This window comes from Notechis scutatus, chromosome 6 (assembly GCF_049901735.1).
Source record: "Notechis scutatus isolate UNSWTSFEM ecotype Mainland chromosome 6, rNotScu1.2, whole genome shotgun sequence".
In the NCBI taxonomy this organism is placed as follows: domain Eukaryota; kingdom Metazoa; phylum Chordata; class Lepidosauria; order Squamata; family Elapidae; genus Notechis; species Notechis scutatus.
The window spans coordinates 57,273,570-57,292,514 of NC_142014.1; the positions used below are offsets into that span (position 1 = coordinate 57,273,570).

General features: G+C 34.5%; 1 protein-coding gene across 2 annotated transcripts in view; it reads left to right on the top strand.

The window, feature by feature from the left end:
- LARGE1 (LARGE xylosyl- and glucuronyltransferase 1) overlaps nucleotides 1-18,945 on the top strand; it is a 360,189-nt gene that overhangs the window by 307,404 nt on the left and 33,840 nt on the right. For both annotated transcript variants that reach the window (XM_026694958.2, XM_087968395.1), the window contains one exon: nucleotides 5,197-5,352. In XM_026694958.2, the coding sequence (XP_026550743.1) occupies nucleotides 5,197-5,352 (156 nt within the window). The remainder of the gene's footprint in view (nucleotides 1-5,196; nucleotides 5,353-18,945) is intronic.

The following is an 18,945-nucleotide window of genomic DNA, read 5'->3' on the forward strand; positions in this document are numbered from 1 at the left end:
ATCCAGTTATAAAATAAACAAAAGTAGTTTGTTACATGGGATTGGTGCCTGTTGTTGAAGAAAAAGAATTCTCATCAGGGGAGAAATATTTAAAATGAATAGTCAGGACGTCGATGCAGGAAGGGATAAAGATCTAAGAAAGGAATATGGACAGGGGTGGGATTCATATTTTTAAAAACTGGTTCTGTGGGCATGGCTTAGTTGGTGGATGTGGCTTGGGTGTCATGTGACTGGGTGGATGTGGCCAACTCAAAGTCACTCATGTCGAGGGACGCTTCTCCTTGCCTGGCTTCTCGTGACTGTGGGGATGCTGCAACGGTCATAAGTGTGAAAAATAGTCATAAGTCACTTTTTTCAGTGCCATTGTAACTTTGAATGGTCACTAAATGAACTGTTGTAAGTCAAGGGTTATCTGTACAAAAATACAAAAAGCTTCTTTGCTTGCAAAAAGCTGCCTTAAATACCAATCATTAGATTAAAAATACCTGCAAGCTGGAGTTACAAATCAGGCAGGGTGCCAGAGCATCTTGAGGAATTAAAATAGGTTAAAATGCAGTGATAACTATCAGCAGCCAACTCTTGCTCTTAAAGTGAAACCCAGAGGTCATTTAAGCTCTCCAGAAAGAGCACACCCAGGAAAAGCAATCCTTAGATCCATTTGCACCATTTAAAGATGCCAGATGGTCTCACTCACCTCACAAGATATCCTAAAGAAATCATCCAGATTTAAGGAAAGGTCACATCCCCCTCCCGAAATGCAGTAAAAAAATCAGTGCCAAGCTTGCATCCTCTTGGAAGTACACCTCAAAAGGACAGTGCCAGATACCACTAAAGCTTTGAAGGAAGACCCCCTCCCCAGATAGAAAAAAAAAACCATGAGGCAGGAAAAAATTCAAACACAATACAAATAATTAAATCATAACAGTAGCTATTAAACCAATTACCAGAACAAATAGACACAGGAACTAGTCAGACTTCTCACCCCAGTTTATTTTCAGGAACAGAAATTAACCTTTTCCCTTCCAAACAAAATAGGGAAAATTATCCCATCAATAAACACAGGATTAAACATCACCAAGGACAGAATTAAACTTCACCAAAAAACAGTTTGAGACCAAAACTCAGAAAGGGTTTGTAAACTCACGTTTTAATGTCAATCTTTCTAGCTAGCCAAGAAGCCTTGCTGAATGTCACTCATCTTGGTTCCTTGTCATTAAAAGCTCCTTTCCGGTTGTTCAATTATTTCTTCAAAGTGCTGATTGCTGCATGTTGCTAGAAGTATATCCAGGGGAGTATCTCTTCCCAACAGCAGTGTAAAAACTTAAAATAATCCTTCCCCTTTAAGAAAGTTAAAAAAAAAAAACCTCCTTCAGAGACAGTACCTCTGGGCATACTGCCAAGAATGTAAATAAGGGTAGAAAAAAACAAAAGGAGATTTCTTCTAATTACCGGTTCTCCGAACTGCTTAGAAAGTTAACAAGGGGTTCTATAGAACCAGACAGAACTGGTAGAATCCCACCCCTGAATATGGGAGTCAAGTTAAAAAATGAACAATTAAAGCTTTAAAGTGAACGAGATGACCGATAGAAAGGATGTGTTTTTAAATATAATGGTGGCATGATTAAAAGTTAGAATAAGGATAAAAATAAGAGGGGGCGAATATTAGTATACACATTTTTCTACAATAAGAAAAAGTAATAATAAGAGAGATTAGAAATTGAATTATTATGTATGTTTAAACATAATTGTGATTGGCATTGAAATAATGTATTCAAACATTGAATAATTAAATAATGGAAGTCTATAATTTAATACAAATATGTGTATCAATATTAGAACTAAATAAGCTTGAGTAATGTAACAAATATGATTAATAGCTATTTTATTTGTACTAAAATGTATGACACCCAGGTGCCACACTGTTCACGCATTGATATGGATATATTGCAAAACAAAATAAAAAACCTGAAAAAGCTTTTGTCATCACAAGCTCATTATATTTATGGAAGCCATTATCCATTTCATGTATTTTAACATATTGAATGGCTTGTAACTACTTTGTAATTACAAAGTAAGTTAATTCTGTGTTTGTATATTTTTTTGTGTTTCCTTGTTCTTTAAATTTGGATATACACTTACTCTTTACATGCTTCTCTATTACCAGCACCACTGGAATAAAATGACACGAATCAGTTTAACTTATTTTCCTATAGGCTCCATTAACTTCTGTTCACTTATAGATTCCTGACACATCTTTCAGTCCTATAATATTATGAACAGCAAGTACTTGAGATCCATTAAAATTTGGACAAACAGAAACTTTTTTCAATTTGTATCTACCTAGTTGGCAGATATTAATGAAGTAATTGCCTAGAGTGACTAACCTTTTTTAAAAAAATAATCCCTGATTTGATTAAGACTTATTCTCACTAAGGTCATGTCAGTCCCCAAGGATCTGTGCAGTCCTCTAGGTTCCATGCACTTCTGCCACAGCCGTTTCAACGACAAAATATGTACTGAAGATGCAGAAAGACAAAAATGGGAGGTCTACCTCAGTGTTTCTCAAACTTGGCAAATTTAAAATATGTGAACTTCAACTCTCATAGCATGTTGGCTGGGAAATTCTGAAAGAGGAACTCCAGACATTTTATTTGTCAAATTTGACAATCACTAATCTAGATAAATTCATCTTCTTGCAAGTCTTCATTTCACTAGTAACTTCTTTGCTTGGTGCCTGGTATTTTAAATCCTAAAACTTCCTAAAACAACTGCATCCAAAGTCCTGAACAAATAATAGTATGACATGTAGCCTATTTCAAAACACACTCCTCATTTGAAGGGCTGTTCATTTGATATACATTTTAAAATGAAGAATTGAAAGAAGTAATAGCATGGCCTTGAACCTGCTTATAAATAATTACCATTTGGAGAGCAGTCCACTTGGTCACAATTTTTTCTCAGCTGGTATAACAATTGTATTGCTCTTCAGATTTAGGTAATTATTTCTAAATTGGTATCTGTGCATGTGAATTAACACATATAAATTCCATTCAATTCGATGCCCTTTTTTAATGATACATTTTTCTCTTTTTTTTCCTTTTCTTTTTGGCAATTTTATTCATCGGTAATGCATAAATAGGCCCTGATAAACTGCCCAAATTCCTTTTTGTAAAATGAAAATGTAGTAAAAAGATGTGTCAAGGTCCCTGAGATGTGGTCTCCAGAAACTTCAAAACTTGGCTCTTTTCTATTATAACAAAAGAGGGAATGATCAAATACCTACTAAACTGGAAATTAATACTGTATATTCACTACACTTAATTTACTTTAAATGGAAATGGAAATAAAATAAGATTAGGTTTAATTGTTAATCTACCACAAGGGTCTTCAAACTTGGCAAGTTTAAGACTTGTGGACTTCAACTCCCAGAATTCCTGAGCTAACATGACTGGAGGAGGAATTCTGGGAGTTGAAGTCCACAAGTCTTAAAGCTGTTGAGTTTGAAGGCCCCTGGACAGTACCCCTTTTCTTTTTGGAGCAATCTGTAAAAGGTGTGAACCTCTACTTCAGTTAACAAAGCAACAATAAGTTGTTCAATAGATTTTTAAAAAATAGTAAATATCAAAATTTAAAATTCCAGGGTTAGAATTTGTGGAAAGATCATATCAAGGAGAAAATCAATCTATGTTGTTAGAAATAAAAAAACTAGTTGATGGCATATAATCATATAAAGAAACTTCAAAAGGAAATTATTCTCAAGTTTGATGTGATGATATTTTTCCTCTTTTCTTCATTGTATCCTTCCTTTAAAAATTTGACCAATAATTTCTATTTTTGCACTTAAGAAAAAGCATTTATTTTCTTGTAAAAATATTTAACTGGCACTTAAGTGCTCTTTCCTTTATGACTTGCATTAACTTATTTTTCTGTTTCTACAGAGGCAAGAATTTTCTTACTACTAATGCTTTATAGTTCACTGCTCCTTGGATTTTATGCAGTGGCCTAAAAAGGGATGTTTCTTCAGAGGGTGCTATATTGTCAATAAATAATGTTACTTCACTTTATTATATGAACACCTCACTGCATTGTGTGTACTGATTCAAAGATCAAATTACATTCTATAAAACAAAAGGCATAACTTGGTAGAACTGTCCTAGTTTTCTAGTCAAAATCTTTTTCTGGATAGTTGAGGTAACTTTTTTCTTCTGTGAAGTTTATATGGAGTATTTTTGTCCATTTCTGAATTAAGCTTGTTTATTATTGTTTATGTTCTCTTTGTTTCACATAACTCATTTTTATTGGCTTTTCCTCAGTAGCCAGTAAATGATCCTGTCAAACTTCAAACTATTTTAATATCATTACCTAAAGAAGATGTTTTCTTACTAGTAATAGGAAATGTTAAGAAGATACAGTTTGCAAAGCTGTAATGCAGCTGTTGCTTATTCAGCACTTGGCAATCAGTAGCAGCAAAATATATTTGCAACTTAAAGTACTATCTTACCTCTATCTAATTTTTTTAATGGACATGCAAACTCTTAAGAGCTGAACTTTGGATAAGTTTCCAATAAATCCCTCTTTCTCTTTCTTCTCTGTATAGATTGTTTGGATCTTTTTCAAATGCATAAAATTAATGCTTGGAACAATGAATCCTTTTTATAGCTAAAATATAACCTCTATAAAATCTTTTTTTTTCAAATTTGTCTTTTTTTTTTAACTTTTCTTTTCCTGGGGGCCTTTAATTCTCACTCTTTTAATCGTCTTCCTTTATACTGCCAAAAGTAGGATTGTTGATTTGGATTGGAGGGTAGAAAAAAGGGACAGTTTAATTTAACTAATATTTGCAAAGAAATAAGAAGGTAAGATGTGGTAATTAATAAGATGCTTACTTCAGGCAAAAGACAGCATGTTTCAAATATGTCTTTGCCCAAGATGCAGATTTGTAGAACAGAGCCCATTATATAGATAGAATTCAATAGGTAGGATTTTTTATTATTAATTTTCCTTCCTTTCTTTTGGTTTCCTTTAAAAAGAGGAAAATGTGGAAGTCCCTTAGTGATATATTTCCCACTGGTATGTTCTTATGATTTTTGTACTGAGGAGGAAGAAATGTTGTCAAATGCAAAAAGAAAAAAAAGCATATTTAGAAGATAAACCAATAAAGCCGAGTTTTGATGCCTCCATTGTTTTCTCTACCAGGTGATACATTGGAACTCGCCCAAAAAGTTGAGAGTAAAGAACAAGCATGTGGAGTTTTTCCGCAACCTCTATCTGACATTCCTAGAATATGATGGGAACTTGCTGAGGCGAGAGCTTTTTGGATGTCCCAGTGAAGCTGATGTCAACAGTGAAAATGTAAGCTGGCCTTAAACATGGGGTGGCTTTGATTTCCACTAATGTATGCAATTTGGAAGGGTGGGAAGGGATTTCTCTTAAACAGAAGATTATAATTGTGCCAAATACCCTTAGGGGGGCCTGGACAGTAACTAGCAGAGGTTAATGCATGGCCAGCTCAAGACATTGGGTTTCTTGTAACAAAGAACTGAACAGTACTCCTTTCGATTTCATTTCTGAAATCTGACAGGACTAAGAGTTGAATATTCCTTCAGTGCTGGGTACGGAAGGGTTTTTCACTATTTATTGAGGTAAAAGTTCTCCAGATTGTGAGGCGGGCTTTTCTAAAGGGGTTCCTAGTTCCTTAGTTAAATCCTCAGACCTTTTTGCATTAAAAATTCTGAATTAAAATGAACTTTTCGCCAAGAATAGGAATATAGAGGAAAATAGTCTAAATAGTCAAAAATTTTGTTCGGCACATAATGTGTGGTGGCGAAATGATAAAGAAATAGTTGTTTTTCTAGTTTTAAGTCCTATATATATTTATATATTGTAAGCAATGCAATAGGGAGACATTTTAAAATGCAATTATTATCTCAGTGTATGAAATTTCAGGTAGTTTTCTTCAATAATAAAGCTATATACAGAATCCTTTCTCCTTCCAAGTAGCTATGAAATATAATAGCAGGTTTCTTAACAAGTAGAACAAAATTGGCCATTCAAGTCCCTCAACAAAGTGGTTCTGTAAATTTAAATTTAGGCATATTTATACTTAGCTTCTTTCTTGTTGTGCATGTAGTAGCCATTCATTTAATGTAACGTTAAGGAGACTTTACTATGTGATGCATCTAAATTGGTGCTCATCAAAAGCAACAAAAGTCAAGAACCATTAATAGCAAGAGAAAAATGTGTGAGAATGACATAAGAAGAAGAGTATTACTCTGTTAGCTTCTTTATATATTGATTGGTCACAACTGGTTATAACTATTGCTTGGTATGCTTATATATATCTTATGAGGAAATCTAAAGGCCAAAGATTATTTTATGAACTACAGCTTATAGCAGTTGTTTTTCAATCCTAGCAACTTTAAGATGAGCAGACTACAATTCTCAGAATTCCCCATGTAATTCTAATGTAATTTTGGGAGTTGTAATCCACCCACTAAGGATAAGAAATACTTACTTTTAGGTTTCCTCTTTGCACTAATAGACCTACCCAACAAGATCCATGATGGGAAGTATAAATCAACAAATGTGGAAAGTTGGGGTAGACTAATTTAGCAAAACCTGGCCTATTCTTCATTTGAGTCAGCTATAGTTTCTTTTTTTCAAGCCATACAGACAAGGACATGTTTCTGTTGTACTCCATTTTCCAGAATTCAGTGCCATTAAATTAGAAGTGTTGATGATCTGAGGGGAAAATCTTCAAGATCCTGTAGTTTTTATTTTGCTTTGTAGAGACACATTTTCCCAATCTGAACATGGATGTAAGTAGGTCCACAACCTCAGTGAGAGTGAAGATAGAGGTAGACCACAAAGACAGTAAAAGAGCTGTCTGTTTATGTGTCTAGCAGGTGCACATTTAATTTGATTTTGAGACAAATAGGTTGAGTAGCTAGATGAACATGGGATTCAATAGTTTGGGGTTCAACATGTTAAGGTTGGTAGCTATTTTCTTTCCATGGCCATCACTGTGAGCCATATTAATATTTATTTATTGGGTGTAGTATGTTATGTAAGCAAAGCAAATACATTTTGTTAACCAGAATTTAGTTATTAGCATGCACACCAATTATGATGTATTTGAGAACAGCAAAAATCAACAGGTTTTCCCCCAAAGGTAAAAGACCTTTGTTGACTTCTAATAAGGATTGTTTTAATGACTAGACTGATACATCCATGTAGATATCTTTGCAAGCATTGTATGTCAAAGCCTTATTTCAAGTTTTTTTATTTAAAAAAACCTTTATAACTAGCCTATAGCTTTGATATTCCTTGGTGATCCAACCTGCTTAGGAACAATAACTAGATGGCTTTCGTGATTTCAGATGCAGCTTTGTTACAGCAGACTTGCTTTGATCCTCAAAAATATCAGACATGACATATGAAAAATAATTAGAAGATTGGGGGGATGGCGGCATCTGAAATACCAATCATTTGGGGTCTTTAGGCAAGAGTATATAATGTCTATGTAAAATGGTTATGTATGCAATGTATTTCCATCATTTTATTATAGTTATTTCCCTAGCCCCAGACATTTTGCAAAATGTGACTAAAGACAACCAAAAGAAGGCATTATTTAGTAGTGCAGCCTATAATCTTCTCTTGCCATATTCAAGTTGAAGTATGGATGATAATGCAGTCGACTTTTATTCAGAAAATAGAATAGCAGAATACAGGGATGGAGGATGCTTGTATTTTAAAATGAGCTTCTTTGCACTACATGTAATTTTAGTGCTGAAGGCAGGAAGCAAATTATACACGCCCAGTAGACAAGTTGGTCATTCACAGAAGAAGACAGAGTTTGGAATTTAAACAGCTTTGCTACTGATAATTTGGGTGCTGGCTGAATGGTAGCTTTCATTATTTACAAGATCAATGGTTTATGCCTGTCACTGGCAATCTGGCAGTATCAGAATTCACCCTTAAGGGGTTCTTTCAATGTGTAAGCTGTTACAATTTAGCAAGTTAGGTTATTAGAGGTATTGCTTTAGAATTTAATTTGTAATTAAGAGAGCTGGTTTGGAATGCAAATATCTGTTAAATACCTAATGGAGTTCACTTGATTTTATGTTGCCCTCAGTTATGTTTTGGCCTCATTACAATACACTAAGTACTAAGAACAAGCATTATTATGGGCATAAATTAGATTGCTTTTGCCTTATTCTTTTTGTTTCTTTTCTTTTATTTCTTTTTTGCAAAATAATCCATTCTTCCCATATAATAAATATTTTTAACATGCTGTTGGCTCATTTTCCTGTACGTTTTTTCTTCTTCTTTGGATTTCAGTGTTTTGAATTAAAGTTAATGGTTGTTTCTACTGTTAGTTTGATGATTGACTGTTATGGAAGGAGGTAAGATATAACATTAAACCAGCTCCACAACTACTAGCCCCATAGAAAAGAAATGGATCACAGTTTTTATTTGTATGTGTATGTTGGTTGTATATTTTTAATAAAGTATATATTCAAGTTTTTTCCCTGTGAAATAGTTGTTACCAAATCATTGCTACAGCAAGGAGAAACATAGCTTCTATTCTGGAATGATCTGAACAATTTACTTGGAAGTCTGCATAGATATGACAACTCTACGAATGATAGTGATCTTCAGAGGAAGAAACACAAAAATTTGGCATACCTGACCTTGGAGCTAAGATGGAGTGTTCAGAACACTAACATGTGTGTAGTTGTCATGTGACTTTACAGTCTTTTTGCCCTTATTTCCCAGAAAGGGAAATGATAGACTCTTGAAAGAACTTTTAAGCAACTGAATTTTAAGTTGTGTGGGTTTGTATAGGCAAGGGAGTCCAATTCCGTTACCATAGCAGCAAACCAACTGGTTGGGGATAAAAATGGAAGGTTTAAGAAAGAAGTATACTGTAAATACAGAATCTGTAAAGTGGAATATGTTGAGATTTACCAAATAATTTTTAAGAAAATATGTGAAAAATTATCAATATTAGATAATACTTTTATGGAAGAAGTGATTGATAAACAAGATTCATTTATCAAAACTGAGATCTTTGAGAAGGGCCCACCAAGAAACTGGCGATCATTAGCACGAAGACTGCCTTTCTTCACAAGATTGCTTTTCTTGACTATGCTCCAATCATAAACTTCCCAAAATAACAGCCAGGAATATAAGTGTAGAAAAGGAACTGATTGCTTGTATTTGTTCATTCATCACTTGTGTTTGTTTCTTTTTCTTTCTTGGAAGTATGTTGGGTACCTCCAAAGCATACAACACAAAATGCTAGGTAGTATCTTGCCCCAAAGTCCAAGTCTGGACAATGTCACTGAGGCCAGTTTAATTCTCTGACTTCCTTCGTATTTAGGTGATTGTCAGAATTGAACCGAAGCAATTAAATAATCTGTCAACAGAAGAAAATAAAAGCAGAGCTTTGAGTTAAATTGAGAATAACTACTTCACTACTTGGAAGAACACTAAATAATTGTGTATCAGCCCGACAATGTTGTATGTATGCATCCTGCTTCTAAAATGTCTCTTCTGTAAAATTATTTGTAAATATTTTAAATCTAAGATTTTATAGATATTTGTATGTATTTTTAGTATGACCCCAGCAACACTTTTAGAAATCAGAGCTAGTAATTACTAATTGAAATTAAATAAATGAATATTAGATGATAAACATATATGGGCAAACATTTTTTTTCACCCCTGTGGAGAGCCCCTGTGGAAAACAAATCTATTAAGACAATTTTCAGCATGTTCTTCTGTGTACCCATTCTGTTGATTGATAACAGTTTGGAACTTCATGTAACATTATAATTAAGAATAAAGTGATTATCTGTAATCATATCAGAGAAAATTTTAAGAGATGCAGCTTCAGGCTAAGTCTCAGATATGAGAATTATCATGCCTCCAAACAAATATCTTCTATATAACTGTTAAAGATGTATTATTTGTTAATTACATTACTACTGTAATGCAATCAAAACAAATTTTCTCATCTAATAGTATATATAAAGCAAAAATTAAAACTTCTGTGTTTAGATTAAAACTAATCAGAATCATAATAGCAATAATTACATCAAAGCCTACATAAAACCACAAAAAGCAAAAGAAAATAAGATGGTATCAGGTGTCCACTAAAGCAAAGGCCCTCCAACAATTACATTTTAAGCATTTTCTGGAAATCCAAGAATACCAGCATTAAAAGCAGAGCCTTCTTGCTTTAGCCTTCTGAACCTCTTGAAAATGTTCCTCCCTAACTATAACTCTCTAACTCCCTAACTAACCAAGCCAATAACGGTTGGAAGAGATGCCCCTGTAAATATCTAGGCACCAAGCTATAAAACACCATATAGGTCAATATCAGCACCTTAAATTGTAGTTAGTAACCAATCAATAACCCATGCAGAGCCTACAGAACTAGTATTACATGTTCCCAATGATGAGAGCCAGTGTGTCAGCAGGCTATCATATTTCTGAGTTCAGTTTTCAAGTAATCTTCAAGCAAATATACTGCAGTATACTGCAGTAGTCTAGCCAGGAAGCATTGAAGACATGAGCTACTGTAGCTAAATCTTCTTGCCATAGGTATGGTCACAATTGACATATTCATTAAATCTGGGCATAAGATTTGAGAATCCTATCATTTTTGTATGAATCAATTTTGCCTCACAAAATAAAGGTCTGCTACTGGAATCCATAATAGTCATGCTCATAAAAGACAGGATCATGTTAAACTACAGTAGTCAGACATGGTGGAACTGTAACATTAATGTGACTGCAAATACTGAGGGTTGCAGTCACAGCAAATTTGCAGAGTGCCAGATTGAGGAATTCTGCTGTAGAGGAAGAATAATGGACACTTCTATAATTTGGTAGGTCAGGAATAAACTTTACTTCCCTAAATTAGGTTCCATTTACATTAAAAAAAAAACAAATTATTTGATACTTGAAAAAAAAAAGAGTGTTCAACTGGAAAGCCTTTGTGCAGGTGGACACCTTAAACTTCAAATATTTCTGTAGTGAAAACAACATAAGAGCAGCTTGAGTTTTCAGCTCCTGGGATCATTGCTTCCTGCAAGTTTATAAGATGAAAAGCTGTATACAATATGCAGAACTTTAGAGTAAAATTCATCTAGAGAGAATAATTCTAAATGAATATGTGGATGGATGGATGGATGGATGGATGGATGGATAACGTTCAAATCCTGTCAGTTTGCTAGCCATAGAGAATCACATAATTATAAAACATAGGTGTGTTATGCATACAAATTAGTTGCATACATCATTCCACAGATCATATTGTGATTCCTGGAAAGATGATGTGTATTATTGTTCTTTGGGATAAAGAAGATGTAAGGTTCTTTTTGAACAGAATGAATAGCAATTAAGAGTCGTATCTGAGATTTTAAAAAATCTAGCTCTCAGTGTGAAGTATGCAATGATAACTGTTAAGTGTGTTGAAGTATGATACACTAAAAGGCAAATATTCATTATCTTTTTCCCCCAAAGTGCATGATTACCTGCTTGTTTCTTGATACTTAAGAATCCATCTTCCATTTTTTGAATTAACAATACTGATATTGAAGTATCACGAACTTTGCTCATACAGCTCAAATAAGAAGCATGTTAATTAAAATAATAATATTTACAATTTAGCCTTGCAGTCTTAGTCTGTAATCCAAAATGCTTACAGGTGCATATCCAGATGCTTAAAAGAAATAGCCTGGGATTTCTTTAAACTATTCAGAAAGAATGATTGCAAAAAAAGACTAACATTTCATCCTTTATGCTTAATCAAAAGTAAATTTACTACCCAAATGTTGCAAAGAGAAAAACAATTTGTGGTCCTTAGAACAGGGGTGTCAAACTCAAGGCCCAGGGGCCAGAGCCGGTCTGCAGGGTACTTCGATCTGGCCTGTGAGGCCACCTTGGAAACAGCAAAGGAAAGGCCCATGGTGCCTCTGCCAGTGAAAACAGAGCTCGGGAGGGCCACATGCGCTCTTCCCTGAGCTCAGTTTTCGCTGGCAGAGGGTTGCAGGAGGCCATCACAGCTGGAAATGGAGCTCGGGAGCCCATTTTCTCTGGTAGAGCGCTCAGGCCACCAAAGGCACCCCCGACACATCTGACATCAAGCTGGCCATGCCCACACTGGCCAAGTCCACCTTGGCCTCCCAAGGTCAAACACAATCATGATGCAGCCTTCAATGTAATTGAGTTTGACACTCCTGCCTTAGAAAGTGTGAAGAAATTTCTCAGAAAATAGGAAAGGTGCTTCTATTTAATTTGGTGGCCCTTACAATTTAATAGAAAGACTTTCAAATTCTTTGTAGCATAGTGACCTGATTTGGATCCTAACAGTATCATAGCCTAATACTCAAGATCTTGAACTTACTAGAAGAAAACTAAAGCATTGAGCTAAAAATAATCCATTCACAGATCTCTTCAAGGAAGAGATAGGCTTTTTCACAAGTCCAAGAGTTCACAAGGTCCTGTGGGCAGCTTTCAAACTGCAGAAGTTTTTCCAAGTATCTTGAGCAAGTTGCCAACAGAAAATAAATAAACCTATTATAAATGAACTGTAAAAGCTGTAAAATAAATAGTAAAAGCAAAGCAACGGGTAAACTGAGCAACAGGGACCAAGATTTCTGATTTACATAACTTTATCTAATTCCCAGGGGTCATATATTATAATTTAATCTCAGAATGTACAGCAAACACCACATGCAAACTAGTCATTTCTAGTTTAGGATAGGATAGAATATAAGATGTTGTTATAAATGAATATAACAACAGGATAGGATACAATAGGGATAAGGATAGGATTATCTTAGGATAGTAGTCCTACTTGTAAGTATTTATTTGTGCTATTACTGTTAAGCAAGCAAGGTTCTTTTTACTGTTGCCTGTGGTCAGATGGAAGACTCTGTTTTTAACTGAATAAGAGAACCCATGAGCAGAATGTTGGCCAAATGTGATCCACAAGACCAGATTATGTAGTTTCAAGCAATTCTACCAATTTCCAGACAAAGTACATATAAAAAGAGCTTGGCCACAGTTTCATTTAGAATAATAATGTCAGGCAGTAATTAAAAAAGAACATTCCATTCTCTAATAGTGGGGTGGTTGTTGTTGTTTTTTTGCATTTCTCTTAACTGGATTTCATTTATAACAACATGAGTATGTTTAGGTACATATATTCTACAACTGAGATATTTTTGATGAAAAAAATATACATGCATATAATTGAGTTCAGGCATTAATACAGCATTGCAGTGACAAAGAAGCATTTTGGGCCACTATCTGGAGGACAGGGCATTGTTACAAGTGTAGAATTAGTGATCATATTCAAAGATGGAGAGGAGAAGAGGGAGAAATGCACACACACATATAATATAGCTCCTTTCCAATACTTTTCTTAAGTTGTAGTTAATATAGTAAGGAATAAATATAAAGTGGACAGGTATTTTGCACCGTTTTTCTATAGTAGATAAATAATTAATTTCATAACATTGTTCCATAATCCATAACTAAGTTATTATGAGTTTAGAAGTTTGAAGTAATCTAAAAATCATTTTGTGACTACAGTACTTAGATAATTGCTGTTTTGCAAGTATAAACATATAACCTGGGTATTCGTGAAATTGGAAAAAGAAGATATTGTGATATGTGATATCTTAAAACAATGATGCAGTTATACAATAGCTAGTTTCAGCTTTTTAACTACACCTACTTAGCCTGATGACTTGGATTGATAAGAGATGTTAAAAAGCTTTCCAAGAAAAGAAATTGAAAGAAAATTAAGATAATTCATGTAGCAATTTCTGAGTTTATTTAAAATGTTGATATTATCTATACTGTAGAGAAAATAAAATGAATTAGGTTGTGATCATTTTTAGTGATAACTATGCTGAAATTTAAGTTGATGAGTTTGCTCTCGCAATGATAAGCAAAACAAGAGTGGGAGAACAATCCAAAATTAGTGTTTGAGCTTAAAAACTGCAACTGTTAGAGTTTTGACGCTATTTATAACCTTTATGGTACCTCTTAATAAGTCATTCCTTGTGAGTAGAAGCTTAGAAGATGACTGAAGTAGTCAATGAGAAAGAAGAAAAGTACAATAGTCTTCAGTTACTAACCACGGTTGGGACAGGCAACTCTGTCACAAAATGAAACAGCATGCGAAACATCACGACTGTGACTTTGCCAACTTCCCCACTCTTCAGAAGCTGACTGTGAAGCATGCAAATGGAGATTATGGGACACTACAACAGTCTTGAACACCCACCAGTTGTAAAGCACCTGAATGTGACCAAGGGAATAGTCCAGCGCCAGTTCTAAGTGCAAACACCTGTTCTAAAGATAGTTACGAATGCTGTTGTAACTTCAGACATTAAACATGAGTCATTAAGTAAGAACAGCCTGTAACAGAATTGGCTATTCAGAATTAATTTTAAAAACACAGGGGCTAGAATTATTGTAAAAACAAAAATATTCATAAATGTGCCATTTGTTACTGATATCAAATGGTTTTATTTATTAGTTTCAAAGGGCTCATTAAACACTATCTAAATTCTTGAAATATCTAATTAAAAATGAAAAAAGTAATTACAATGATAGTTCTCACATACCAGTTGGAAAACATAAAACATCAAATCTGTGTGAGAAAGTAGAAGACTCGTTTTCATTCAAAGATATCAATTGGCCATCAAAGGAAACTTTGCTGTATCTCATCAGAAGTTATTTTGATAGATTTAGAAAAGGAGAATAGTTGCTCAGACTAAACACAATTTTTGAAAACCAATTGAATAAATTCTAATTTACAAAATTACTTAAAAAGTAATGGGGATTTATTGAGAGAGGAGTTGCTTTAGACCAGGGGTGTGAAACTGATAGCCTGTGGGCCTTGTGTGTCACGCATAGGCAACACCCACCCCAGCTCTGGGAAAATGTCATGAAATGTGATGTGGCTAGTTTGACACCCGTGCCTTAGACTGTAGTTTAGATCAGGACCCTATCATGTGAAACTTACAGAAGTTTGCTTGTGGGTTAGTAGTGGAGGTGGGATAAAAAATTCTAGATTTGGCAATTGATAACAGGAAAAAATATTGCTGTAGCTTATATTACTGTGGTGTAGTTTGGCTTCTGTTACTATTTTAAACAGCTGTTATGAAGCATTAAAATAATGGAGGACAGAATTCTTGGCGCCAACCAAATGATGATATTAAAAACTGTCCATACTTGATACAACCCTGAAGGCCAGGGTTTTTGTAAAAGGTGATATATTGTTGCAGTCCGGTTGTTCGTAGATTTGGATGAAAAGATAGGATATAGATAATCAAATTAAAACTCTATGAAATGGAGAACAAAATTAGATGGAACCACTAAGAGGATGCTTAGGATTCTATTGCAAGACTGGAAATTGCTTTGGTGACATGTGAATGTGTACACGAGTATATGCATGTATGTGTCAACTTGACTGTGAATGTATATTTCACATCCTAACACAGTAATTTTCAGCATTTGGTCCCTAGATTATGTTTGATCATAACACCCATTATTCCTGGCTAGTGTGGCAAATAATTGAAGGTATTTGCAGAGATAAGGGTTTGGAATCCCTGAGTATGGTTACTTGATTCAGAAGCAATTTTAGTTCCCTTCTCGTTGCTGCCCCATCAGTCATGGTGTGAGGGAAATGCTAAGATCTATTCTATTTGGAGGGATGGGAACAAGGTAAAAAATGCTTTCTGAGATGGGTAGAAGTCCAACCTGGAATGCAACAGCTTTCTAAATTCTTGTGGCGTACTTGCCCTTTTATTTTCACACCTTTCAATGTCTGAGAAATATAAAATGCTGCTCTTAGCAAGGAGCCCTGGGGGACTTTCCTCCTGGATGCTGCTATGAAGGAGAATGTTTTTCCATCACAGCAATGCACTGTTCCTGTAGAGATTCGCATCATGTACCACCTCTCTCTTCCCACAAAGTCCAGCAGTTCTAAAATAGGTAGTTTCACCTTCTTAGCACATTATAAGAATTTGATCAACCTTTTTGTTGCTTTAATAATGCTTAGAGGTGCTATGATTTCTTTATCACACATCCTGTAATTTATATTTTAGATAACTGAATAATGATGGTGTCTGCAAAATATTTTCACAAATGTTTGTTCCAATATTTTACTTGGTGATATACCTATTTCTATGTGAGTTTAGAGGAGGAGGCCTAAAGAGAACATATTTATCTGTCTCTCTTCCACGTTTTTTGTCCATTGCTGCAGCCAGATTTTCTTCTTTATGCCATAGAAGTCACAGTCAACCCCATATTAGAGCTTTGCTGTCTCAAGCTTAAATGAAATGGCCATAGATTGGCTTCAATTGAATCTCATAAAATATGGCATGCAAATGGAGGAGACAATCAGTAAGATTGGTAGTAGAGGCATCTGGTAAACTGCCAATGGTGGCTCACACTCAGAACTACACAAGACATTTTGGTGTCTGGGCCAAACAGCATGATAGTCCTATCATGAGGAAATCTGGATGCTGTAATCCTTACACTGAGAGTTAGAACATTCATTTAGGACTGCAGGGTGGACCATACAACCTGTAGCTCAATTTGACTTCCGGTTGCGTTTCCTTCAAGGACGGACCGAAGACCACGATTGTGCGTGGCTTCAATCCATGTTGTATCTGTTAGAGGGCTCTGAACGGGGCTAGAACCACCTTGGAGGGGTGAGAAGAAGGGGGAGACTGCCTGTTGGGTCAAGGGGAGCCACATCTCCCCTCCTTGGTTAGGTAAACTCCCCCCGAAGATGGCCTGCAACAGTGGCTAAAGAAGCCACCCTGAAGAAGGAGAGCTATCCGGGACAAAGATCATGCAGGAGCAGTGAAGAAGCGGACAGTGTGTAGGCCAGGCAAATCAAACGCAATATCTGAACATAAGGTACCCTGGATTTAAAACTTTAAAGAGACTTAAAAAAAAAAAAGATTGGAAAAGCAGCGACCAGAAAGAGTGGGGAGAAAAAATTAGGACATAAATGAAAGTGCTTTGAACTGTAAAAGAATTAAATTGAAAGAGGAAGCTAGAAGAAAATATCTCTGTAAATTGGATTATACTAAATTATATAATTGGCACTAAATAGGCATACTTAAAAGCTGAACTTGAATGTGCCAAAAAGAAAAAATATGCAATAATTGGACTTATTGGATTTTTCAAACTTAAAAGTCCTAAAAGGGAAAGGAAATTGAAAAGAAAAGGTGGAACTTGGATATAACAGAGAGTGCCACCTAATGATAAAGGAAAAATTTCAGAGTATTTGGTTCCCTAAAAACTGGAACTTGATACAAAGTAAGAGGAACCATGAAACAATAAGTTAGAAACCCTGAAATGTGAAATTACTATACTATAAAGGAAGAATAAAGAAGTCTGAACCCTGGGAATACTAGGTGACTGAGAAAAATTGAAAACTCAACAGAAGGAACTTAACAATAAAAAAATATGAACATTTGACTATTTTGACCCTGGAAACTTGAAACAGGATTTAACAGAAGTGGATGGTTAGAAGCTGGTTTAAATTAACTACTGGACAACTGGACTGGACTTAAATACTGAAGAAAGAGGTAAAAGAAAAATTAAAATTAAAAGAGGTGCACAAAAATGGCAGAATAGGGTTTGGAAATAAAATTGGACTTAAGAAGTATAAGGGAAATGATATGGAGAAAAGTGGAATTGTGCAGTATTGTTTTACAAATGCTAGAAACGGTGTCGTTGGAGAACAAAGATGAACAAGGAGAACCAGAAGGGGAGGAGTTGATTAACGAAGAGGCCAGCCTCAATGAACAAATGACACAATGAACACTGAAACGGGGAGGGGGGAGCATGGAAATTAAAACTTGGAGGTCTGAGGGGACAATTAAAGAGGTAATTGTTCGGAAAGTCAAACAAAGAAAAGGGAAACAGCAGAAAAGGGAATTACAGGAGAAAGTTCAAAAGAGGGAGGGGGATAAAAATTGGAGTCAGAAATGGAGGGGGAAAATAAAAAAGATAGAGGAAAAGAGGAATAAGGGAAAGGATCAAAAAAGAAGGGGATATAGAAAGCCAAAAAAATGAAAAGAAACTACATGGCTAGAAGACCTAGAGACAGAGAATAAGAAAGGGATTCTACAAGGTAATACATAAAGAGGTATAAGAATATAGATTGTAAAAAATGGAATGATTGGAACTGATGTTTTTTTTTTTCTTTTCTATTTGATTATTTTCTAAGAATCATTGTTAAATTAACTGGAACACATGTAACAGTGGGATTATTATAAGAATGTCAATTACATTAAATGAAATTAAAAATATAGTTAAATGAACTATGAAAATTGTACTAAAAAGACAAATATCAGTTTCTACAATTAGCTGAAAAGATTAATGTAGTTGAAAAAATAAATATCTTAGAATAAAGAAAAGAATATCATGTGGAATCTAACCTAAAATGTATATGTGATATGTAGTATTTAGGTGATAACTATAAATGATTATATTATGGTAATTTTTAATATGAGTTAAAGGGGAGTAAACTGAATGATGTATAAGACAAAAGGGTGGTGCACTCAAACGGGGAAATGTTTGGAATTATTAAAACTAAGATGAAATGTATTGAATAATGAAATAAGAATATAAGAAGAAATAGCAAATATGACAGATAAAAGTATAAAAGTACAATGAATATAGATTAAGAAATAAGAATTTTAAGATACTCTATAAAGAAGATAAGAGTATAATTAAAAAAAAACAATAAGTTAAGATATGAACTAAAATGGATAAAATAAATGTGAAAAACATAAGAATATTTCCGAAAATTTCTAGAAAATGGAAAATGTAATGATACAATAAGAATCTGAATATGTAAGATAGATATGTAATTATGGTCATGTTTGTATG